The sequence below is a fragment of the Artemia sp. Qi Xiang Cuo genome, chromosome 17, assembly GCF_049724085.1.
Source record: "Artemia sp. Qi Xiang Cuo chromosome 17, ASM4972408v1, whole genome shotgun sequence".
In the NCBI taxonomy this organism is placed as follows: domain Eukaryota; kingdom Metazoa; phylum Arthropoda; class Branchiopoda; order Anostraca; family Artemiidae; genus Artemia; species Artemia sp. Qi Xiang Cuo.
The window spans coordinates 11,299,629-11,323,292 of NC_142810.1; the positions used below are offsets into that span (position 1 = coordinate 11,299,629).

The 23,664-nt window shown below is 36.9% G+C and overlaps 1 protein-coding gene across 1 annotated transcript in view; it reads left to right on the forward strand.

The window, feature by feature from the left end:
* The first annotated feature begins 5,705 nt into the window (after positions 1 to 5,705).
* Positions 5,706 to 23,664, forward strand: part of LOC148941887 (uncharacterized) — a 44,697-nt gene continuing 26,738 nt past the window's right edge. Inside the window, exon 1 of the mRNA XM_089103167.1 lies at positions 5,706 to 6,580. Coding sequence (XP_088959293.1) covers positions 5,850 to 6,580 — 731 coding nt within the window. The 5' untranslated portion in view covers positions 5,706 to 5,849. The remainder of the gene's footprint in view (positions 6,581 to 23,664) is intronic.

Consider the following 23,664-nt stretch of genomic DNA (forward strand, 5'->3'; position numbering starts at 1 on the left):
TAAAAATCATAAAGACAGACAGACGGAACTTAATTAAAACGGAAACGTTACGTGGAATTCTGAAAACAAAATACGGTATGAAGCGGGCCCAAGAAAGTGCCAGGTGTATCCGTGGAGACGAGCAGCTACTGCAGCACATGAAAAGAGTCAAGGCTTCAGCTATCATCGGGAAAAAGGATGAAGGTGTTGAATCTGATTCTGACTAGAAATAGATTTTTCTTTATTTTAATTTTTTAATCAATATAACTGGATTCTGAGGCAACTAATGGATTGTTCACATTGGTGTGATAACCAGTGTGACCTTACAGCCCAAATCACCAAAAATAACAATATAAAATAAATAATGATTTGTTTTGACCACCATATCCACGTGCTGACTCAACCAATTAAGCACTTTGATTGGTCATCCATAACAGAAAATAGAATTCAAATCTATTTCTCTTACTCGTCTTACTACACCCTATACGCCTTATGACGCCTTATTACACCTTACTACACGAATGTGAACAATTCATAAGTATTGTTTTATTTTTTACCTTTGCTGTATTACTCAAAGTACATCTCAAGCAACTTACTGTCCTTAAAGTTCATATTTTTTTAATATTTTGACATATCTGTTGACAGATATCTTTTTCTTTTTTTTGAAAAAGGTTTATTAAAATAAACACAAGTCAATTTGAAAACAAGTAAAATCAAAAATAATGTTTGAAAAAGCGACCATTTGGAAATCATTCATGCGAATCCATCCAATGGGGGTGTTGCAAAAGTAGTATTAAAGAAGAAAAAAATAATTGCAAAGAAAAATAAATAAATAACATGTCTTCATATGGTCCGGAATCTGGCACTGGAATCTATCAATTAGAACCGGACTTAACTAGTCGATAATTAAGAAGCATTGTTTTGAACGTCAAAGGAACATATTTTGGTACAAGTAAATGGTTCTAAGTTGCAAAATAAGTCGTCTTGAACAAATGCTATTAAAAGTCGTCATAACGAGGCTTTACTAGTGATTTGGAAAGAAGTCAGAAAATGGGGGAACCTGTAGGGATTTAGGTATTGAAAATGGGGAATTTCTAGGGATTTTCCACCAGCCTTTTAGGGATTTAAAAAATTATGAAGTGGAAACACTGCTGGCGGCAACCCTGGATTTAATCAGTTTTTAGTCTGATGCAGTGTGGCCAGATTGGCTTATTTTACGCCAAACTGGCTTATTTTGTTGGCGACTGGCGTGAAAATTTTTGGAACTGGCTTGTGGCTTAAAACTTGGCTATTTTTATTTTGAGCTGGCTTATTTCTTGGCGTGATTTACTTTTTCGGGAAGAATTTATATTTTTTGGCAATTCATCTGATTTTCGAACGAACGAACGAATGCTCACGAAAGGTCAAAATCACGTTTTAACTCTATGGTCAAAATACGAATCTAACCGCGGCACTGCGGTAAAGTTTTCAAATCCTAAGAGACACGTGGCTTTGTAACAACAGCATAAAAAGCATTAGCCATTAAGTCATGGGGTTGAACTACAGCTGAAGGTACAGTATATTATCTGTTACTTATTAGTACAGATTAACGACAGGAATCAAACTCATAACAGACAGGTCTAAAATCTATAGATTCTGTTTAACTGTTTAGTTCATATAAGTCGTCCAGGAGTTGTCACGCTGTCGTCATGTACACTCTAGCTATTTTCTGTGGTTTGTATCTCTGTACAAACAGATTGGGTACACAACCTAGCCGACTGGGTCCACACCCCGATGCATGGGGTACGGCCTCCGATATAGTGTGTACCCCCAGGCCTGTTTTCAATTTTTGTTTAGGCCTAGTTTGAGAAAATACAGTTAGTTATATTTGTGATTTTCTTTGCATCACTTCAGTTTAAATATGTTCAAAGGAAGAAGTAAATTGGTCATTGGTTTTCTCCGAATACATGCAAAAGTGAAAATCGTTATGGGTCAGTTGGGGATATTAATTGTTTTATGTACTACCATCAACATAATGTACTACTTCACCGCTGCAGGAGTACACCACAGGATCTGTACGTAAGAATTTGAGTGCTACACCCCACAATCAGTATCCTACTACATTAAACATTGCATAGGTCCTACTACGCTGTATATGGAGTAGGTCCTGCTTTGCTATATATGGGGTAGTACAGTTGGTTAGATGTAGGTATCAAATTCTGAGGTACAGATCCTGTGGTATACTACTACAGTGGTGAAGGAGTACATTATATGTTGATGGTTGTACATAAAACAATTAATCCCTAACTGGTATGGGGGGGTACCCAATGCATTGAGGTGCGTACCTCAATGCATTGGCTACCAGCAAATTGGGTACATGCCACAGAAAAATAGCTGGTGTACATGACTGGTTTGCAACCCGATTTTTAGCATTGATGAACACCATCTTGTGACATAAGCAAACTTGAAGCAATCAATCTTGTTTTAGACTCACTTTTATTAATTTTTTCCAATGTATTAGACTATAGTTATTTATTAGAGAAATTAGTTATATATAATATAGGCTAAAAGCTAATATGTAATAAAGTACCATATAATACTAATGAAAATATCAGAAAGAGATATATAAATACAGGAGCAGGATAAGTAGATGAGTTACCCTTGCTTTGATGTCTGATTTCTTTGTTACTGTTGCTGTAGCCTAGGCCTATTGGGTAAGACTCCTAGTGATTAGCCAGTGCCTAATCTGAGCTGTATCTCTGATTAGAATGCAGTATGTCCTTTACCTGGCAGCTGAGACTTTAATCTTGACCACTACTAATTTTCAGAATTATCAATCTTGGCCAATAGTCTACAAATCTTGACGACAACAATGATAATTAAACATGAGACATTACCTTGAACAGACAGCAACAATGGAAGTTATCCTATAGTTTTGTTATTTAGAAAAAAACCTTTCAGATTTTGAAATAAACAAGGTTCATTGTTATATTAAATTTAATCCATCAACTGTAGACAATCAAGGCAAGTGTCCTGAAAATCAGATCATTGACCCCTCTTCTTTCTGGGCTGGGTTGACAATAGATCCAAATCTTTAATTTGTTTTTCTTTTCTCATGATAAGTTCATACACTTCTTCTTGGGAGAATTCAATTTTTACTGAATGAGATAATCCCTTGCTACATAGTTTCTCTTGTTGTAAAAATTATGTTACTGTAAAAGTAAACTGCCTTGTTGTAAACAATGCTTATCAATATTCAAAATGTGGATAAATATGGAAAGATGTAAATCTGCTATTAGCTAATAATGTGAGGTAACATCATAGTAGGGTTTATCTAATTCAATATAGTCAACGTATTTTGACCTACTATATATGGTGTTGTAGATTTAGATCCATTGACAGTTTTCTTTCCAGTATTTTACAATTCAATAGTATATACTCAGGGGATTTCTTCTGTGTTCTTACAGTATCTGCAATAAGAGCTATTGGCAACTTCTCCATTTGGCTGCTTTATTTTGTATGAAGGAGAATGGTGGTTGAAATTAGCTGTATTTGAACACAGGCAGTTGAACCAGACTGATTGTGTACTGGTTGGAAAGGGGGATAAATTTGGTGGCTTTAATTCAAGCAATGTTTTTAATCATAATCAAATTGTATCACTTATAATTAAAGATTTCACTGGTTCCATTTGTTCTTTTGCTTCTTGCTTTGCTATCTTGTCTGCTTTTTCATTTCCTTCTTTACCTAGATGACTAGGTATATATTGAAATTTAGTAACAAAGAAATCTTCCAAGGCTGCTTAGGTTTTCTTTGGTTTGATGTAGGCCTATGCCCAGTGTTTCTTAGGATATAGAGAGCAGATTTAGAGTCAGAGAATATTACTATATGTTAATTCCTCTGTTTCAGTTTAATTAGGGTCTCTAAGCACAAATTGATTGCAGCTATTTCAGCTGTTAGTGTACTGGTCCCTGCCTTGTGTTTTTTCATAATGCATAGGCTGAGCTCTTTTAAAAAGCATCCACATCCCTCTTCACTTAAAGATCAATCAACATATCCTTGGGCATATCCATTAAATTCCCTTTAGGAGCTGTTTGAAATCATGGATTGCAGTTTGGGATTCAATTTGTTCCTATTTTGAGGGGATGAATTCTAGTTTAACCCTGGGGTGATTGATCTCCAATTAAATTTGAATTCAACTCCTCCATACTCTCCTCCAGACTGCTCATGCTGGGTGGGCTTATAATAAAAATGAACCAGGAAAATATTAATTTTTAAAAGATTTAATCAGTTGGAATAACATAACTACAAGTGTAACTTGACCCCACAAAAAGGTAAGAAAGGTATTTAAGCTATGAAATTTTTCCATTTTTTATATAAAGTATTTTCTATTGAGAAATATGTATGACTATTGTCCATGGGGGGGGAGGGGTGGGGACCTAGGCACAATGGAAGTAATAATAAAATAAAATTAAGAGTAGGCACTTTTTATTTAAAATTGAAAGTTGTAGATCAATTTTCAAGCATACAAATATATTGGAGGGTAGACAGCTCCCCCCCCAAACCTCTTTTTTTCCTGATGCATCCAATAAAAATTTTAAATGTATCCAAAAAAAATGTTAAAAGATCATATAACAAAAATTCTGGTGCCAACACAACCCCCCAGGGCCCAGGGCAGGCATTGTAAGTTGTGCCCTGGGGGCATATATGTGTCTTATGGAAGGGATGCTCATAATCACTTCAAAGAGGGCTCATTTAATTGGAAATTGAAAGTTCTAGTTCAGTTTTAAGAGTCAAAAGGGATTGGAGGGCACCTAGCTCCCCTCCATTCCCTTTTTTCCTCAAACCCATCCGATAAGAACTTTGAGATAGCTTTTTTTAAAATAGTTCAAAGATCATATAACAAACACTCCTGGGTCAACACAGCCCCCCAGGGCCCAGGGGCAGGTGTTGTAAGTTACGCCCTGGGGACTATATTGTTCTTATTGAAGGGATGCTTATAAAAACTTCAGAGATGGCTAATCTGATTGGAAATTTAAAGTTCTAGTTCATTTTTTTAGAGTAAAAAGATAGTGGAGGGCAACTAGCCCCCCCCCCATGCTCCGTGCCCCCAAATACATCCAATAAAAATTTTGAGATAGCCATTAAGTTAAAAATTGCTCAAAAGTCAGATAGCAAAAATTCAGGTGTCCTCACTACCCCCCAGGGCCTGGGGCAGGCGTTGTAAGTTGTGCTGCAGTTGGTCACAAAGTATCATTACAGTAATCGGAGGTCCAACTCAGTGACAATACGGGGTACAGAAATTGCAGCGCACACACGGAGAGTGCTCCAACTAACACAGGAGAAATCGAGCCGGTGGACGTCCTCGTCAATAATTTTCCCCGAACTGTTGGACAGGAAAGTAAGCATGGTCGAGCATTTTCTGAACATAGCGCGCGGGAATTTCTGTAAAGTCTCTAGAGTTCCACATGGGGTAGTGGTTTATCGCATTTCTACTAAATGCAGCCTCTAATTAATCTCTACACTGGAACTGAACTTCCGCAAACCAGGGAACGAATTGAAAGGTGGATATTGCCAGTAGGATCAAAGGGCCTGAATAGTGCTGACTGTTTCTATAAAATGACCATCAAAACTTGGACACCATTAAAGTATAGTTAAATTTTGGGCAAAAAATTGTCTTGCTTATTTTTGGCTTGTTTTTCAAAGGCTGTGGCTTACTTTTTTGTTCACGATCTGGCCACACTGTCTGATGCAATGGAAGTTTTTTATTTTGTGTTTATTCTGCAGTAAAAGTGTTTCATTATGTGAAAATCAGATCTTTATTTCTTTAGAACCTGTTTAACTGTTAAAATTTTCCATTTTGAGTTTGTTTTTGCAGCAAAAAAATTCTGATCATGTTTTGTCCAGGCAATGCAATGAAAATCAGTTCCAGCAGACTTTTAAAGGAATGTTCATGTTGTCAGAAAATTAAACTCCCTGGAGAAGATAAAGCCATACCGTTTTTACAGGCTTCAGAAAAGAAGTTGTTTGAACTAAACACAAATCAGAATTCTGTCCTTGACATTGAAGAGTTGTTTGTCTTCCCAGAGGTTATTACTAAAATTGGAGACCAGGAAGAACATGGTTTTAAGGCAGAATATAGAGTTTATGAGGAGCTGAAAAAATCAAAGCTCCACACATATATGTTTTACAGTCCTAAAATGAAAAAAAAAGAGCTGGGTGATTTTTTACTCATATCAAAATCGTCAGTAATCATTTTAGATGTGAAGGCTTTTAAACTAAAAGACAATCCAACAAAAGAAGATTATAAAACGTTGCAAAATAAACTATCAGCTTATAAGAAGCAAGAAAAGCGTGTTATTCAGGATATTAAAGGGTATTTGACCAAACACAACTGCAACTATGATACCGGTTTGTTTCACTACTTTATTGTGTTTCCAAACACAAAGCAAAGCCAAATACCCAAGGAAACAGAATGGATGCCAGAGAATTTGCTTTTCCAAGAGGAGTATCCCAAGAGGCTATTCCAAATGTTCAAAACATATAAAAAACTGAGTTTGAAAGAGGTGGAGTCTGGATTTGCTGATGAAAACAGTCAATACACACTGAGAACTCTCTTAGCATGGTTAGTAACCTTTCATTTTTGTAAATTAATTAATTTAAAAGAAAACTTGGTCAATATATACAAAATAATATTATTTATTTATGAATAAATATATTAAAACATTTGTTGCATTTTTTATGATTTGTATGAATATAATGAGCATTTATATCGGTAATTTATTTCAGCCCCCCCCCCCGCTATAGGCCAATTCAGGGTTAGGTTAGGTTGGGTTAGGTATGGTTAGGTATAGCCTTTATAGGGGGGGGGGGGGTGAAATTCATTTCAAATAGAAATGATTATTATATTTGTAATCAGCATAAAAAAAGCATCAAATGGTGTATTCACTTTATTTGAAACTCAATAATATGATTTGGTATATATTGACCAAAAACTTTGCCATACAGAAAAAAAAACAAATTCAAACTGTACTGAAAAAAAAACTGGATTGTCTGTTTAATACACAGTTTATAGAATTAGCAGTATGATCATTCCCTATCTCACCCATTATAAAAACCCAGACTGAGTTGCAAGGGCTCCAGAGAATGTATAAACCGGTATAAACATAAGCAGCATTAGATCTTTTCACGGGTAGACAAGTCAGATTTCTCTTGGACACAAAACTTAGCTTCAACGTTGGAACACTAATTTTGAAGAAACTAATTTTAAATTAATTTATTCCAATACATACATGAAAATTGGTAATTAGTAGTGCAATGTTATTATTAGATGTTTTTAGGAATTAAAAATAGGTTTCAAAGTCTCAAGTTGGTTTCAAAGGCATTTTGAGAAAGTTTCTGCTGAAATACGTGTTCCAGGGTAATTTGACCGCTAATGGCAGATCAAATGAGAGGAGCTGTTTGTACTCGCTGATATTTATATATATATATATATATATATATATATATATATATATATATATATATATATATATATATATATATATATATATATATATATATATATATATATATATATATATATATATATATATATATATATTCTATAATAGGAGCTTTTCTAGCATAAAGCCCCGTAAAATTTTGGATCTGCCACTAAAATGTGTGATGTCCTTCAATTTTCAGAAAATTCCCTAAGAATTTTACAAAAAACACTTCTTAACAGACGTTTGGCTATTGTGGCAACTTTTACCACAGCAACCAATAATTAGAACCCAAGTCCTAAAATTGGTCTCAATCAGGAACCCTTATTGCTATCTAAATTCACAAAGTGTAAAGATTTTCAAACAGAGGTGTTTATTATTTAAAGTTCAGGAAAGCTCTGCCCATTTCATACAAAAAATTTGATTGAAAACAAAACTAGTCTTATCTAGGCTCTCCGCCAAAACAGGTAACTAGACTTTTCAAATATTACAGGAACTACAATCTGAGAAAATAAATATCATGTCGTGAAAAAAAAATGATAAGCTATCCAGTTGCAGATCCAGAGGGGGGGCAAGGGTTACCCCCTAAAGTAGTCTAAAGTAGTGTAATTTACCTAATCAACGCAAGTTTGCATTAATTAAACTTGCTCCTAATGTAAGTTTGTCAGATCAACCTATTTTGCACCCCCCTAAAACAATCTTGGATCTGCCCCTGAAACCATCACACCTATTCCACCAGTTATTAGAAGAAAAAAATTCCTTGTTTTTATAAATTTCATCAACCCCCTCCCCCTTTTTTATAAAATCCTACATAGGCCAATCAGTTGAGTCCACTGTATGTAAATAATAGATTAAGTCATAATTTGTATATAAATTAAGTCATACCTGTGAGATGGGACACTTGCAAACCACTTGGCTGGCTCACCAAGTTTTTTTCTGCTTTTGCAATTACAAATAATGCACTTTGTAACCATTTCTCATTGATTGACAAAAAAATACTAACCCACTAATGCAGAAATAATTGGGAGGAGCTTTTTGTTTGCACCAAGAATGAAGAGCCAGAAATAATCTGCAGTAAACTTACTGGATAATTATATAAACTGTGGTTTAATATAAATATACAGATTTTTATTCCTTCAAAGTTTCAATATTTTCTATTTATTAAAGTAAAAAATGTGATAATATTTAAACTGTATTTTGTTTTCAGTAAAGATCAAATTATGATCTGGTTTTAGAAGAGATGGGGGTTTTCAGCCCTACTCATAGTAATTTTTGCTTGATTTGAGTTTTCTTGTGACTGTTATGACACACTTTAGGCTCAGAAAAGGTATGGCTGGTTGTGCACCTCCAAGATACTTTCCAAAGTGAGCTGCTCAGGAGAGCTGAACTAATGAGGAGATATTTGTCTTTTGGAGATTTTTTTTTCCAAGGAAAACTGGCATTTTATTTTGCCTTTGGTGGCAATCCTTGACATGCATTCTTGGAACTAGAAGCTATGACCATTTTTCAATTGGATGTTCTTCTCTCTCCGCTTCACTTTTTGTGACATGATGCAGAGGAAATTTTCAGAAAATAACATTTTTGTCTATAAAGGGTGTTCCAACAAGCATGGAGAACAAAAACAGACATTTCTTTAACAGATGACTGCATAAGTTAATGATTTTTATAATTACAGAAAAAAAATTCTAAAAATTTTTCACATCTAGTGTTCTTTAACCATCTTCAACTGTTCACAACATATTAACTATTAGAGCCATTTTGGCTCTTTCAAAGTCATTAGATTCTTAACCAACAAATATTAAAGAAATGTTTGCACATTCTTATTTTAGTTCTTTTTTATAAGCTACCTGAAATAAGTGATTTTTATAAACTGTCGAAGCTATCTGCTGGTGGTACAATACAAAATTCCAACAAAATACCAAATTTTTGAACCTCAATTGTTACCACCAGTAATTAATTCTAAATAGCTTATAAGAAACAAGATAGGAATATGCAAACCGTTTTCCTTGATTTTCCATTGCTAAGAATTTATTGACTGTCCAAGTGTCAAAATTGCTGACTTTCAACTGTCAAAATCTTGCAAAGATTCAAAGATAGGTATAGGACATTGAGCATGAAAAATATCTAGATTTTTCTGTAAAATCCAAATATTCAGCAATAGATTTTACTATTTAATATAAATATAAATAGAGTACATATAATTATAAATAAATAGATTTTACATTTAAAACTATACATTTTACTATTTTTAAAGCAATTACTTTACTTATTTAAAGCTCTTGCTTGGCAGCGTTGCCAGCGTAGAGGGAACCAGTTGTCAGCGCCGTCAGTCTTCTCCAGAGTGGTCGGTTCAGGGCGAGGGTTGTTGCTTCAGCCGGGTTGATGTTTCTGGAGGTGAGCCGATCGCGGAAGACGTCCGCCCATCTGGTGCGTGGTCTTTCCCTAGGACGCCTCCAGCCGTTTGCAGCTGGGTCGAAATAGAAGATGAGCCGGGCGGGTGTTTGGGCAGGCAGACAGAGCAGATGACCATACCAACGCAGCGAGTGAGACTCAAGCTGCTCGGACAGAGGTGGGAGTTTGAAGGACCTGAGGATTTCCGAATTTTGTACCCTGTTGGACCATCGGGAGCGTTCGATTTTTTGGAGGTGTTTCGTCTGGATGGCATCTACCTTCAGCGTCTGTGTCTGAGTCAGTGACCAAGTCTTGGCAGAATAGAGCATAATGCTGGCAACCAAAGCAGAATATATTCGTGCTTTGGTGAGGCGGCTGATCTGGGGTTTATGGAAGACTGTTTTTAGAAGGCGACCAAAGACAGAGTTTTCTTTTGCCGCTCTTGCTGATATTTCGCCATCTAGGCTTCCATTTGAGCAGACAATTGAACCAAGGTAGGTAAACTGCTTGACTACCTCTACAGTTTGGCCACAAATTTCCACAGATGACAGGGGGTTGGACGGCGTTTTCTCAATGGGCATTATCTTGGTCTTCGACCAATTTATTTTCAGACTAAGTTTCTCAGTAGCAGAGGCCAGTGTTTCCAGTGTAGTTTTGAGGTCACTAATGTATTCGCATATTAGCGCCACATCGTCGGCAAAGTCGGCGTCTGAAAAAACTCTTCCAGCAAAGCCTATGCCAAACGGCTGCACCTGCTGTGTTTTATTCAGGTATTTTTAAAGCAATGCAACATCCTTATTCACAAATTTTCTATATATTGCATCAAAAAAGTTTAAGTGGGACAAGAAAATAGAAAAATTATCCTGTACAATATATGTGTCAACAATAGATGGGTGTTCCATTTAAAACTATACATTTTTACTATTTTTACAGCACTGCAACATCTTTATTCACAAATTTTTTATATATTGCATCAAAAAACATTAAGTGGGGCAAGAAAATAGAAAAATGACCCTGAACAATATTTGGGTCTACAATAGATGGGTTTTCCATTTAAAACTACACATTTTTACTATTTTCACACTAATGCAACATCTGTATTCACAAATTTTCCATATATTTTGTGTCAAAAAATGTTAAATGGGGTGGGAAAATAGAAAAATGACCCTGAACAATATCTGGATCAACAGTATATTTTTACTGTCATATTTGACATCCTTATTCACAAATTTTCCATATATTTTGTGTCAAAAAGGTTAAATGGGGTGGAAAAATAGAAAAATGACCCTGAACAATATCCAGGTCAACAGTAAACTATATTTTTAATATTATTACAGCAATGCAATATCCTTATTTATAAATTTTCTATATATTGCATCAAAAATGGTTAAATGGGGTGGGAAAATAGAAAAATGACCCTGAACAATATTTGGCTCAACAATAGATGAGTCAGGGGTGAATCTAGGATTTTTTTTAGTAGGGGGGCATAATAGGTTGCTCTGATAAACTTACAAACAAAGGAATATCAGCAATTTAAAGGGAACCTCAAAAATTATCCTAAATCATAGGTAGGTTGTGGAAATGGTTCTAAATTTTATCTAAAATCTTGTGAGGATTAAAGTTCTAATAAATATGTTGAAGTTAAAACAATGGGAAAATATTGATACAAAAAATAGTAAGTTATAACCGCCCCCCCCACCATAAAAAAATAAAAAGTTGTTCACCATCTACAAAAAAAATTATATTTAATATTTTCTGCATATTTCTTAGCCTTTGTACTTCTGACCACTATAGCAAGTGATTTAAGCTTTGTATTGTCAAAAAAAAAAAAAAAAAATGGATTTGAACCATCTTTTGGAGTTATGCATACTTTGTGACTTTTTGTAAAGGTCAAACCATTTAGTATGTTGCCTAACTATATAGCATTGCTTAGCAATTATGATGGTATTGAAGAGTAAGAAATGAGGATTAAGATGCAATCATATATGCATAAAAGATTAACATTAAATACCAGTTTGTTTAGGGGTGTAAAAAGAAACATATTACAAAGAGATAGAAATACACAGAAAACATTTAAAACTAAGGTTTTAAGTATAGGGAATAAAATATTAACTAATCACAATTTCTTTTTTAAAATAGTGTTTAATAAACAGTGCCAACTTTCACAGAATCTCAAAAATTTACTAATCAAAATTTTGCTTTTGATAAAAATATAGAGTGAATTCACTATTTTATAAAAAAAAGTCAATTTTTTCTTTCTACTCCCATCATATCTATTTATTACATGGTTGATGTCACATCAATATTTTAGTGAATTTTTAGAATGGCTAGTACTGTCAGTCTAGAGTCCTGTTAGTTTAGAGCTCTTTGTTAGTATTTCTTCTATTCATTCTATTATAAATTAAAAAAAATCTAATTAAAAATTTACCACAGCTTTAAACCCAGTGAATTCAAATCACAAATCTATACCTATCAAATACGAAAATAACAAATACATAATTATTTATTTTTTTAAGAGTATTTCAAATCATATACTTAGTTTCAAGCAAATACCTACATGCATCTTTATCAGAGTTCATATTTTTCTGATGATTTTGGTCTTTATTTGAATATTTTAGAATGAATATAACAGAAAATATAAAGTAACTGAAACTTTGTTTTGAAATTGTTTGGAAAAAGAAACAGTCTTAACAATTAAAAACTTATTTATAACTCAAATATTAAAAACCAATCATAAAAAATAACCTTAAAGTGTTACAGTGTCCAAACCCCAATTCAATTGGAAACTGGAGTGGCTTGTGCCCTTTTTAATAGTCGACAGTGATTGGAAGGCAACTAACACCCCTTCCACGCCCACCATTTCCCGAAAACATCCAATCAAAATTTTGAGATAGCCATTTTGTTCAGCGTAGTTGATTTCCAGATAGAAATTATGTTTTTGAGGAGGACACCCCCACAGCCTTCAGGGCAAGGGTTGTAAGCTATGCCGTGGGGCATATAAGGTTTTTATAGAAGGCGTTGTCGTAGAAACTTCAAAAAAGGTTGATTAGATTGGAAATTCAAAGAGCTAGAGCCTTTTTTAATAGTCGAAAGTGATTGGAGGGCAACTAACCGCCCTCGTCCGCCCACCTTTTCCCCAAACACATCCAATCAAAATTTTGATATAGCCATTTTATTCAATGTAGTTTTAAGTTCTTGAAATTAGGTCTTTAAGGATGACACCCCCCCCCCCCACAGCCCTCAGGACACGGGTTGTAAGTTATGCCCTGGGGCATATAAGGTTTTGTACAGACAGTGTTGTTGTAGAAACTTCAGAAAGGATTCATTCGATTAGAAATTTAAACGGCTAGTTCCTTTTTTAATAGTCAAAAGTGATTCTAAGGCAACTGACATCCACTCCACGCCCACCATTTCCCCAAACACATCCAATCAAAATTTTGGTATGGCCATTTTGTTCAATGTAGTTGAAAGTTCTAGAAATAATATATTTGAGCAGGACAATCCCCCTATAGTCTTCAGGGGCAAGGGTTTTAAGTTATGCCCTGGGGGGCATATATGGTTCTTATGGAAGGAATGCTCATATAAACTTCAGAGAGGGCTAATTTGATTAGAAATTGAGAGTTCTAGTTCAATTTTTAAGCGGCAAAAGATATTGGAGGGTAGCCAGCTCCCCCCCCCCCCCCTGAAACCTCTTTTTCCCAAATGCATCCAATAAAAAATTTTAGATAGCTATTTTGTTGTCCAGTGTTGACACAATCCCCCAAGGCCCGGGGGCAGGCGTTTTAAGTTATGCCCTGGGGGGCATATATGGTTCTTATGGAAGGAATGCTCATATAAACTTCAGAGAGGGCTCATTTGATTAGAAATTGAAAGTTCTAGTTCAATTTTTAAGCGTCATAAGATATTGGAGGGTAGCCAGCTTCCCCTCTCCCCGAAACCTCTTTTTCCAAAATGCATCCAATAAAAATTTTAAGATAGTTATTTCGTTAAAAATAGTTCAAAGATCATATAAAAAAAACTCCAGTGTCGACACAACCCCCCAGGGCCCGGGGGCAGGCGTTGTGTTATGCCCTGGGGGTATATACGGATTGTATGAAAGGGATGCTCTTATAAACTTCAGAGTTGGATCATGTGATTTGAAATTGACAGTTCTAGTTCAGTTTTTTAGAGTCAAAAGAGATTGGATGGTAACTACCCCCCCCCCCACGCCCATTTTTCCCCAAATGTATCCAATAAAAATTTTGAGATAGCCATAAAGTTAAAAACTACTCAAAAGTGAGATAACAAAAATTCAGGTGTTGTCACAACCCCCAGGGCCCGGGGGTAGGCGTTGTAAGTTAGGCCCTGGGGCATATATGGATCGTATGAAAGGGGTGCTTGCATAAATTTCAGAGAGGGCTCTTTTGATTGGAAATTGAAAGTTCGTGCTCACTTTTCAATAGTCAAAAGATATCCGAGGGCAGCTAGCCTCTCCCCCCCCCACGCCTTCTTTTTCTAAACCCATCTGATGAAAATTTTGAGAGACATTTTGTTAAAAATAGTTAAAAGGTCGGATAAGAAAAAATCCGGTGTCAATACAACCCCCCAGGTCCCGGTGGAAGGCGTTCTAAGTTATGCCCTAAGGGCATGTATGGCTCTTATGAATTGGATGCTCGTATAAACTATATAGAGGGCTCATTTGATTGGAAATTGAGATTTCTAGTTCACTTTTTAAGAGTCAAGAGAGTTAAGGGCAACTAGCCCACCCCACGCTCTTTTTCCCCAAACCCCTCCGCTACAAATTGTGAGATAGCCAGTTTTTTGGAAATTGTTCAAAAATTAGGTAAAAGAAACTCCCCCCAGGGTCTGGGGGATAGTTGTTATAAATGTTGTCCTGGCGGCGTATATGGTTCTTATGAAAGTGATGCTTGTATAAACTTTAGACGGGGCTCATTTGATTGGAAATTGAAAGTTCTAGTTCAATTTTTAAGAGTCAAAAGATATCCGAGGGGAAACACACCCTTTTCTCCCCAAGCCCATCCGAAAATTTTTTTATAACATCCATTTAACTAAAAATAGTTCATAGGTTAGATAAGAAAAATTCCTGTGTGGACGGAACATGCCAGGGCCCGGAGGCAGGCGTTATGAGTAATACTCATGGGGCATTTCTAGTTCTTATGGAAGGGATACTCGTATAAACGTTTTAGAGGGCTCATTTGGTAGGGAATTGAAAGATGTTCTTCACTTTTTATGAGTCAAAAGAGATCCGAAAGCACCTAGCCCCCCCCCCCTCTTCCACGCCCGTATTGCCTCCGGTAACACTTTTGAGATAGACATTTTGTTAAAGATAGTTCAAAGTTCTGATAACAAAAAACTCCGGTGTCGACACAGCCCCGCAGGGCCCGGGGGCAGGCGTTGTAAGTTATGCCCTGGGGGCATATATGGTTGTTACGGAAGGGATGCTCGTATAAAGTTCCTAGAGGGCTAATTTGATTGGAAATTGAAAGTTGTAATTTACTTTTTAACAGTGAAAAGTGATTGGAGGGCAGCTAGCCTCCCCCCACACTCCATTTTTTTTTTTCAGAGGCACTTCATATAGAAGGGGTCGTCGTATAAACTTCAAAGGGGGCTCATTCGATTGGAAATCGAGAGTTCTAGTGCCCTTTTGGAGAGTTAAAAGTGATCGGAGGGTAACTTTCCCCCCCCCCCTAAGCCCTTTTTCCCCAAACACATCTGATAAAAATTTGAGGTAGCCGTTTTTTTAAAAATAGTTGAAAGATCATATAACAAAAACTCCTTTACGAATGGCCATTTCGTTAAAAATAGTTCAAAGGTCAGATAAGAAAAACTCTTGTTTTGACACAATCCCCCCCCCCAGGGCCCGGGAAAGACGTTGTACGTATTGCATTGGGGGCATATATGGTTATTATCGAAGATATGCCTGTATAAGCTTCGGAGGGCTCATATGATGGGAAACTGAAAGTTGTCGTTCCATTTGTAGGATTCGGAACAGGTCGGAGGTCCAACAGCCCCCGTCTCCACGCCCTATTTGCCTCAAACCCATCCGATAAGAACTTTGAGAGAGCCCTTTTTTCAAAATAGTTCAAAGGTCATATAACAAAAACTCCGGTGTCGACACATCCCCCCAGGGGCCGGGGGGCAGGCATTGTAAGCTATGTCCTGGGGCTGTATGTGGTTCTTATGAAAGGGATGCTCGTATAAACTTCCAAGAGGCTTCATTTGGTTGGACACTAAAAGTTGTAGTTCATTTTCTCAGAGTGAAAAAAGATCGGAGGGCAACTTACCCCTCCCGCCCTCCACACCTTTGGGTGTATTGGATGAATAAACCCATCCGATAAAAATTTGAGGCGACTATTTTGTTAAAAATAGTTCAACCATCAGATATTAAAATTCCAGGGTCGAAACATCCCCCCAGGGCCTAGGGACAGGCGTTGTAAGTTATACTCTGGGGATATATATATATGGTTCTTATAGAAGGGATACTTGTATAAACTTCAGAGAGGACTCATGGCAACTTACTCTTCTTAACGCATTTTTCCAATTTGTGTTATTCTTGTGCATAACTGCGGTAGTGTTATTCTTTTACATAGCATTAATCACTCACGCAGTCTATTTATCTTGTATACTATGTAAGGAGAGAACCTTCGCTGAGGCTTTTTTACGAGTTGAATAAAATTCTTGCTCAAACTCTACAAAAATGAAGTTTAAAGGCGTTTATGGTTAAAGGGGGACAATTTTCAAATAATAATCTGAGAGTGAAAACTTAGTCAAAGCATCATCTCTCCCTCCCAAGCCGACGCTGTTCTTCTCTTAAATTACATCTACAGCTTGCCTACGTCTAAAAGAATCATCATGAGTAATTAAGTAATTTGCTTCCGACAGAAACGGAACTATTGCCTCAATGATTACCATACTCACTCTTGTCGCCTTTTTATAAAGGGTTTAGGTTAAAGTTTCCATAAAGTCGCTTTGTACTTCCGCTTTTTCAAAACTTTATTCATAATCTTCTGTAATTAATCTCTAACTTCACAACCATCATATTAAAGAAAATGACTAACTACACTATATGTACCTGAGGCCTTGTTGTTTTTAATCCTTTAAGTTCTGTCAATGATTACTTAATCATTGACAATGAGCCAATGACAGCATTTATATTGACATTGACAATGTCATTGAGTACTATCAATGATAATTTCTTAAAGCACATTGGCCTGACATAACATAAAGAAAGAAAAACGAACAAAAATGGGGTTTTTAAAGGCCAAATGAAAATACTGAAAAAACCAAACAAAGCAAATATTTCGAAAGAACAAACGCCTCTCTTCTTCAGCGCGAAACGAAATAATGTATCCAAGAAAAGTGCCGAAGAAAAAAACAACAAAAAACAAACGCGGAAAATCAATGTGAAAAGAACCAAAAAACCTAAGAAAAAACCAAAAACTTAAAAGATGAATAAAATTCAATAAAAGCCAAAAATTGTAAGAATTAAAACCAAACACCTAACAACCATAAAAGCGAGTTATTCGCCAATATCCGCGATTTGCACAAAATCCAAAAAATTATGAACTGCCATCGACGGATACTAGTGAGCAACCGTTGTATCCGTATTCCTTTTATATTCTAGAGTTTTCTCTATCAGCTGTCTAATTGTATGGATTTGCTCAGTAATGGACCTACCCGGCATGAACCAAGCTTGTTGGTGGTGACGAAGGGGATGGAGTAGGCCTACTTAGTTGCCCGCTTGAGCAGCAACATGGCAAAGAATTTGCCGGGTACTGAGAGCAGAGTTATGCCACAATAGTTATTACATTCTGTTTTACTCCCTTTCCTCTTGTAGACTGGCACAAGTAAGCCTGTCTTCCAGTCTGACGGGATCATTTCAGAGTGTCTCACAGCATTAAACAGCACTTGTAGCCAGATGGTCATGGATGGATTGCCCTTTTTAAGAAGTTCTGATGTCAGGCCACATAATGTCAGGCCCGGCGCTTTGTTGTTCTCCAGCTATCGTACTGCAGCTTTAATTTCTTCTGCTGTAAATTCAGTGCCATCATGGGAAGGTGTACGATTGTCAGCAGCAGCGGCGGTAATCTGGTCGTCAATTTGGTTGGGTGGGGCGGAGTTTAGTAGCTTCTCATGGCTGGTTTCCCACTGGCGGAGGCACTGTGGCTGGTCGTAAATATTCTTTCCACTGGCGTTACAGAGATACGATGTAGTTTGAGTGTATTGACCTGAGAGCTCATGGAGGATCTTGTGTGGCTCTAATGTCCTTGTTTTGACGGCCTTTTGAAGCTCGCGTGCTTCTTGTCAATATTGGTCTTACGGTCTTTGTGCAGCATGATGTTAAGCTCTTTATTTAATTGTCTATATGTTTTCATGTCCCCGCGAAGGCGGGCTTCCCGTCTGAGATCAATAATGGCGAGGGATTCGTTGCATATCCAGTCTTTTTTCTTACGCTGCTTCATTCCAGCAACGCTAGTTGCAGCTGCAAGAGCATTCTCTTTGAAAACCTTCCATGAACCTTCACTATCATCGCTCTGCGTAAGGACCTAGAATCTGTTGGATAATTCGACCTGATACTGTTCAGCCAAAGCGGGGTCTTGCTAGATACGGTAGGTATCAATTTTCCGAGGTGTCTGGTTGGTTTTTGTAGCTTTTAAGCGAAGCCTGATTTTGGCTGCAACAAAACTATGGTCGGTGTTCCCAAGTTCGGTGCCTCGGTAGGTGCGATAGTTCTGCACAGACGACAGCCATCACCGGCATATGATGATGTAGTCGAACTTTTTCGTCGTTAATCCGTCATTGCTATACCAGGTATGCTTGGCTATGTTGGGTCTCTGAAACCACCTTTTTCCAATGGTAAGATTGTGAGCAAGACAGCAGTTCAGCATTCTCTCTCCGTTGTCGTTTAGGCGATTTACTGCTACCTGTCCAACAGTGATATCCCACAGGCGAGACTCATTTGAAATGCTAGCATTCATATCTCCCAGAAGGACGAGGTAGTCATGAGGAGGTACTGAAGAGAGCTCAGAACTTAAAAGGGTATAGAAGTCATCCTTACTTCTTCCTTGGCTTCATTTTTGGGGGTGTAACAGGTGATGATGGTTATTTTTCCATGTTTAACATCGAGCCTTGCTCTCAGCAGCCCAGGTTTTACTGATGCGAATGACAGGAGGGCATTGTGTGCGGCACTATTCAGCACTAGGCCAATGCCTCCTCGTTTCTGGTGGCCACTAGACCAGAGCAGTGTGCACGCTTCACCAATGTACTCCTCACCATCACTAGATAAACGTGTTTCAGTGATTCCAGCAATTGTAACTCTATATTTATTAAATTCTTTGGCTAATAGAAGCTCTGAACTGGGTTAGTTCAGTGCTAGAACATTTCAGGTGGCCACATTGATGCCCCTTTGGTCAATGATATTTGGAGGGAATCGCCCTTGGGCAGTCCAGGGTCAAGAAGAGATTTGAGATAACATATCCGAGGCTGAATTTCTGGTTCTATTTGTAGCAATAGAAGTTTCAGGCGGAGGGTTGCTAACACAACCGTCCCTACGTGCATTTGATTCTCTGGTGGCTAGCCAGATATCCAGAGGCACGTGGAGGTCGTTCTTCATGCGCCAATTTGCATGGGAACTAACTCCGGACGAGCACCTATCTGTCTATATTATAACAACATATCGACAACAAGAATATCTACGTAATCTTTTCATTATTTAATTAATTAGGCCACATTATCTTTTTATACTTGATGCTATCATTACAAATTTCGGAACGTACAAGTTTTGTTTTCTAAAATCTAGTATTGACGCTAAATTCGGGCTGGGTATAGTGGGACCAGGGGCTGCACTATGGATCTATGGCCACACAAGACCCTGCATCTCAGTGTGGACACCATCTAAAAAAGCTAGTTTGCGTGAGTGCTTTACCATCTCTATACAGATATAATGCATACACGTACATGTTTTACACTCCTAAAATTAAAAAAAAGAGCTGGGTGATTTTTTATTCACATTAAAATCGTTAGTAATTATTTTAGACGTCAAGTCCTTTGAATTAAAAGACAATCCAACAAAAGAAGATTGCAAAACATTGCAAAATAAACTATTAGCTTATAAGAAGTAAGACCCGCGTGTTATTCAGGATATTAAAGGTTATATGACCAAACACAACAGCAACTATGATACAGGTTTGTCACTACCTTATTGTGTTTCCTAACACAAAGCGAAGCCAAATACCCAAGGAAACAGAATGGATGCTAGAGAATTTGCTTTTCCAAGAGGTGTATTCCAAGAGGCTATTCCAAACATTTAAAACATATAAAAAACTGAGTTTGAAAGAACTGGAGTCAAGAATTATTGAAAGCTTATGAACCGGAGAATTTGGCTTAGATAAAAACACCTTTAAGATTATAATTCCACCAATGGAAAACGGTTAAGACTTCTTTGTATCTCTAAGATAGTGTTATGAAAATAAATATTTTTTGACCTCAGAGTAGTAGTACACGCCGTGTCATGCTGACAATCCCTTGGCAACCCTGCATCCATAGCACAAAACATACCGAGCCCAGGTAAAAAATCTTATTCCATTTTTTGTAAAATTGGAGTTAGTCCAATAATTGTTTAAATTTTGCTAAATTACTTCAGTAAAAAATATAAAATCAACCCTTAAGCATAAACTGAATTTAGTATATTACTATGTTAACTTTATAAAAGTATAATTGAAACATAAGTCAGCTGTCAATCTTCATACTCTCTGTCTTATTAAAAATATTTACAATAGTGAGATCACTCTTAACCCTGGTTAGTGGCGGATCCAGGGGGCGAGCCCCCTCCCCCCCCAGCGTAGTCTAAAGTAGTGTAATTTACTTAATTAACTCAAGCTTGCGTTAATTAAACTTGCTCCTAACGCCAGTTTATCGGATCAACCTGTTTTGCGCCCCCTAATTTTTTTTATCGGATCAACCTATTTTGCGCCCCCTCCCCCCTAAAAAAAATCCTGGATCCGCCGCTGTCCCTAGTTACATCTGCGGTGAAGATATAAGGCTATTAGGATGCAGTCAATAACAAGTTAATCAAAAATTGATGGATAATATTTATTCTGTAATCTTTGATTCGATCTATACGGTACTAAACATGGTTTTTATTATTTAAGTGCTAGGTACTTTTACATTCTATGATTTCCAAATCCTGAAAATGAGAAAAAAATACCTTGTTGTATCAAAATATTCAATTTATTGGCTTTTAACACTGTAATTTAGTAATCCAAAAACACTTTAGTGTGTTTAATAGCGTAAAAATTTCAATCATTGGACGACTGAACCCTCGAACAAAACCTGATTTTTGAAGTACACTTAACCCCATGGCAGGGCAGCTTGGGGTGCAGTAAATCAGGAGGGTTTAAATTTAAAACAAGGCACCTGATCTAGCAACAAATTACGCGTAATTGCTATGGCACTGCTTGTAATAAAGTTTTTTCAGGAACTGCAGTTACTGTTGAGATAATATTTGGTAGACTGGTGGTTGTAACGAATGATAAATTAGTTATACACAAAAATTTAAAGTTTTTATCCCCCCCCCCTCCAAAAAAAATGCTATTTTCAATACCGGCAACATTTCTGGGGTGTGCAAAAGTTCTTTTAGAGTGGGCGTTCTCTACCCGCGCCCCTCCTTAGCTAAACTCATGTATGTGATCTACCAGTTTTGGCCAAATTCTACTGAGAGGGTAAACCTGGATAAAAAGGTTTACCCATAGGTTCATCTATCCGCCACACCCGAAAACTTCTCCTCGAACAGCTTAAGCGACGAATTTCAGCGTCTCACACTTCAATTTTGTCGTTCAAACTCCGATTCGACCGGCTGCTTCTAATAAGCTTGTATAACGCAATCGCTCTTCCTCACATTTTATATGCCACGCCCTTCTGGAAACTTCTCACTAAAACTGAGTAACTGACCAGAATAAAATCAGACCGATGTATTTTCGTTTTGCGAAGTATTTGCTTCGTCTACCTCCATGGTATAGAAATTCGCATATAATTGAAAAATTTAAAATCGCAGACCCTGACATCGCCGTCGCTAGACGAATAGCGAAGAATAATAGAAAAATACGCCGAAATCTACACGAATGGTCCCATCTGCTCATTCAGTGATTTTTTTTCTCACAATTTCTTGCCCTTATTCGTTTTCTTTGTTGGTTCAGTTTGTTGTAGTTTGTGTCTTTTTTTTCTTTTTTTAAGTGCTCCGTCTTGTTGTGTGTTGATTTGACGGGTTTTCAATGAATAAATTAAAGTATTTTTACCGTGGAGGGGGGGGGGGTGATGTGGAGTGTGTGGCGGTGTGAGTGTTTTGTGAGGCATCATGATAGGCTTGGCAAAACTCGAATCACAGGTATTTAAAGGTGTAAATTTTAATAGGAAATGCCTGAAAAATGTCTTGGGGGAGATGTAGCGATGTCAGAGGGGAAGTCAAGTAATGTCACTCTGGTATGCATTGTCCTTGACTAGTATACTCTATATATGTTATGCGAGGGGTGGGAAGTATATTTCATGAAAGGTGAGCCAGATTTACCGACATTATTTGAAATAATGTCTTTTAAATAAGAATGAGTTTAATTGCCTGGCTTCGGCTCGCCTTTTATTTTACTTTTGACCGATTAACAAAGTCGGGATGAAGGTCTAAAAAGATGAATTTCAACACTTCCTAGCGGAATAAATCGACCAACAGGTAGGGCATAAATGCTTTTTTTTCAGGATTTCATGCTTGGGACTAGGACTTGATACTTCACCCAAAGGCTTCATAATTCTATATCCTGAAATCAAAGTGGTTCTTCTTAGTTTTCCTTCATAATTTCAGTATTTATTTTCAGGTGTTACGGTTCATATCTTAGTGCTTCAAGCACACCAATGGGATATCAATCAAGCCAATGGAATATTTGGAGAGAGCTCGAGAAATGTTTGAATGAGGAGTATAAAATTAGCAAGACAGACATAGATGGAATATTCTTAACACCCATGCAGATAGCGATTGTGGAGTGTGATCATCCCTTTCTGGAAATCACGGGTATGCCAGGGACTGGTAAAACCTACTGTTTGATATTTAAAATGGTCCATATGGTCTTTGAACTTTTGCTGTTACACAGAGAAGAAAATTCAAAGGAAAAAGAATTAATCATCGTTTATCATGAAAACGAGAAGGCAATACGATTTATTAGAGAAATGTTTTGGAAACAGGTAGAGAAAGAACTTGAAGGAAAAAGGATAGAAATTACCGAAGATATTAAAAAATTAATAATATTCGTTTTTAGGAAGACTAATGTTTCGCGTTACGGTTTCGTGGGATTGGAGGAAAGATGTATTTATGAGGATATTGATACAAAAGAAAGTTTTGAAGTTGATAAATATGGCACCGACACAACCTTTAAAATATTTTATGATGATGCATATTCATTTGAACGTTCGCAACATAAAAAGACTGATGAAATTTGGAAAGCAATTCGTCGGTCCAATTTCTGCTGGTATACCTCGTATGAATATCTAAAAGTAACTTCACTTAAACTTATCCAGCCCTCTAAATATTACCGAGTACATCTTACTGATAGTCTGAGATATACAGGCAGCATATTCGCCCTTTTAAATCAACTTTACGGTATGTTATCAAGAACTGGTTCAGTAAAGAATTCATTCAGTAGCCAACGGATTTAGGTCAGGAGTTCGAATTATTGGAGAAAAACCACATTTTGTTAGTGTAAAAGACTTTAGGGCCATGAAATTGAAAGTGCATGAATTACTTCAAAAATTTGACAAAGAAGGAATTAAGAGAAGCGAAATAGCCGTCATCAAA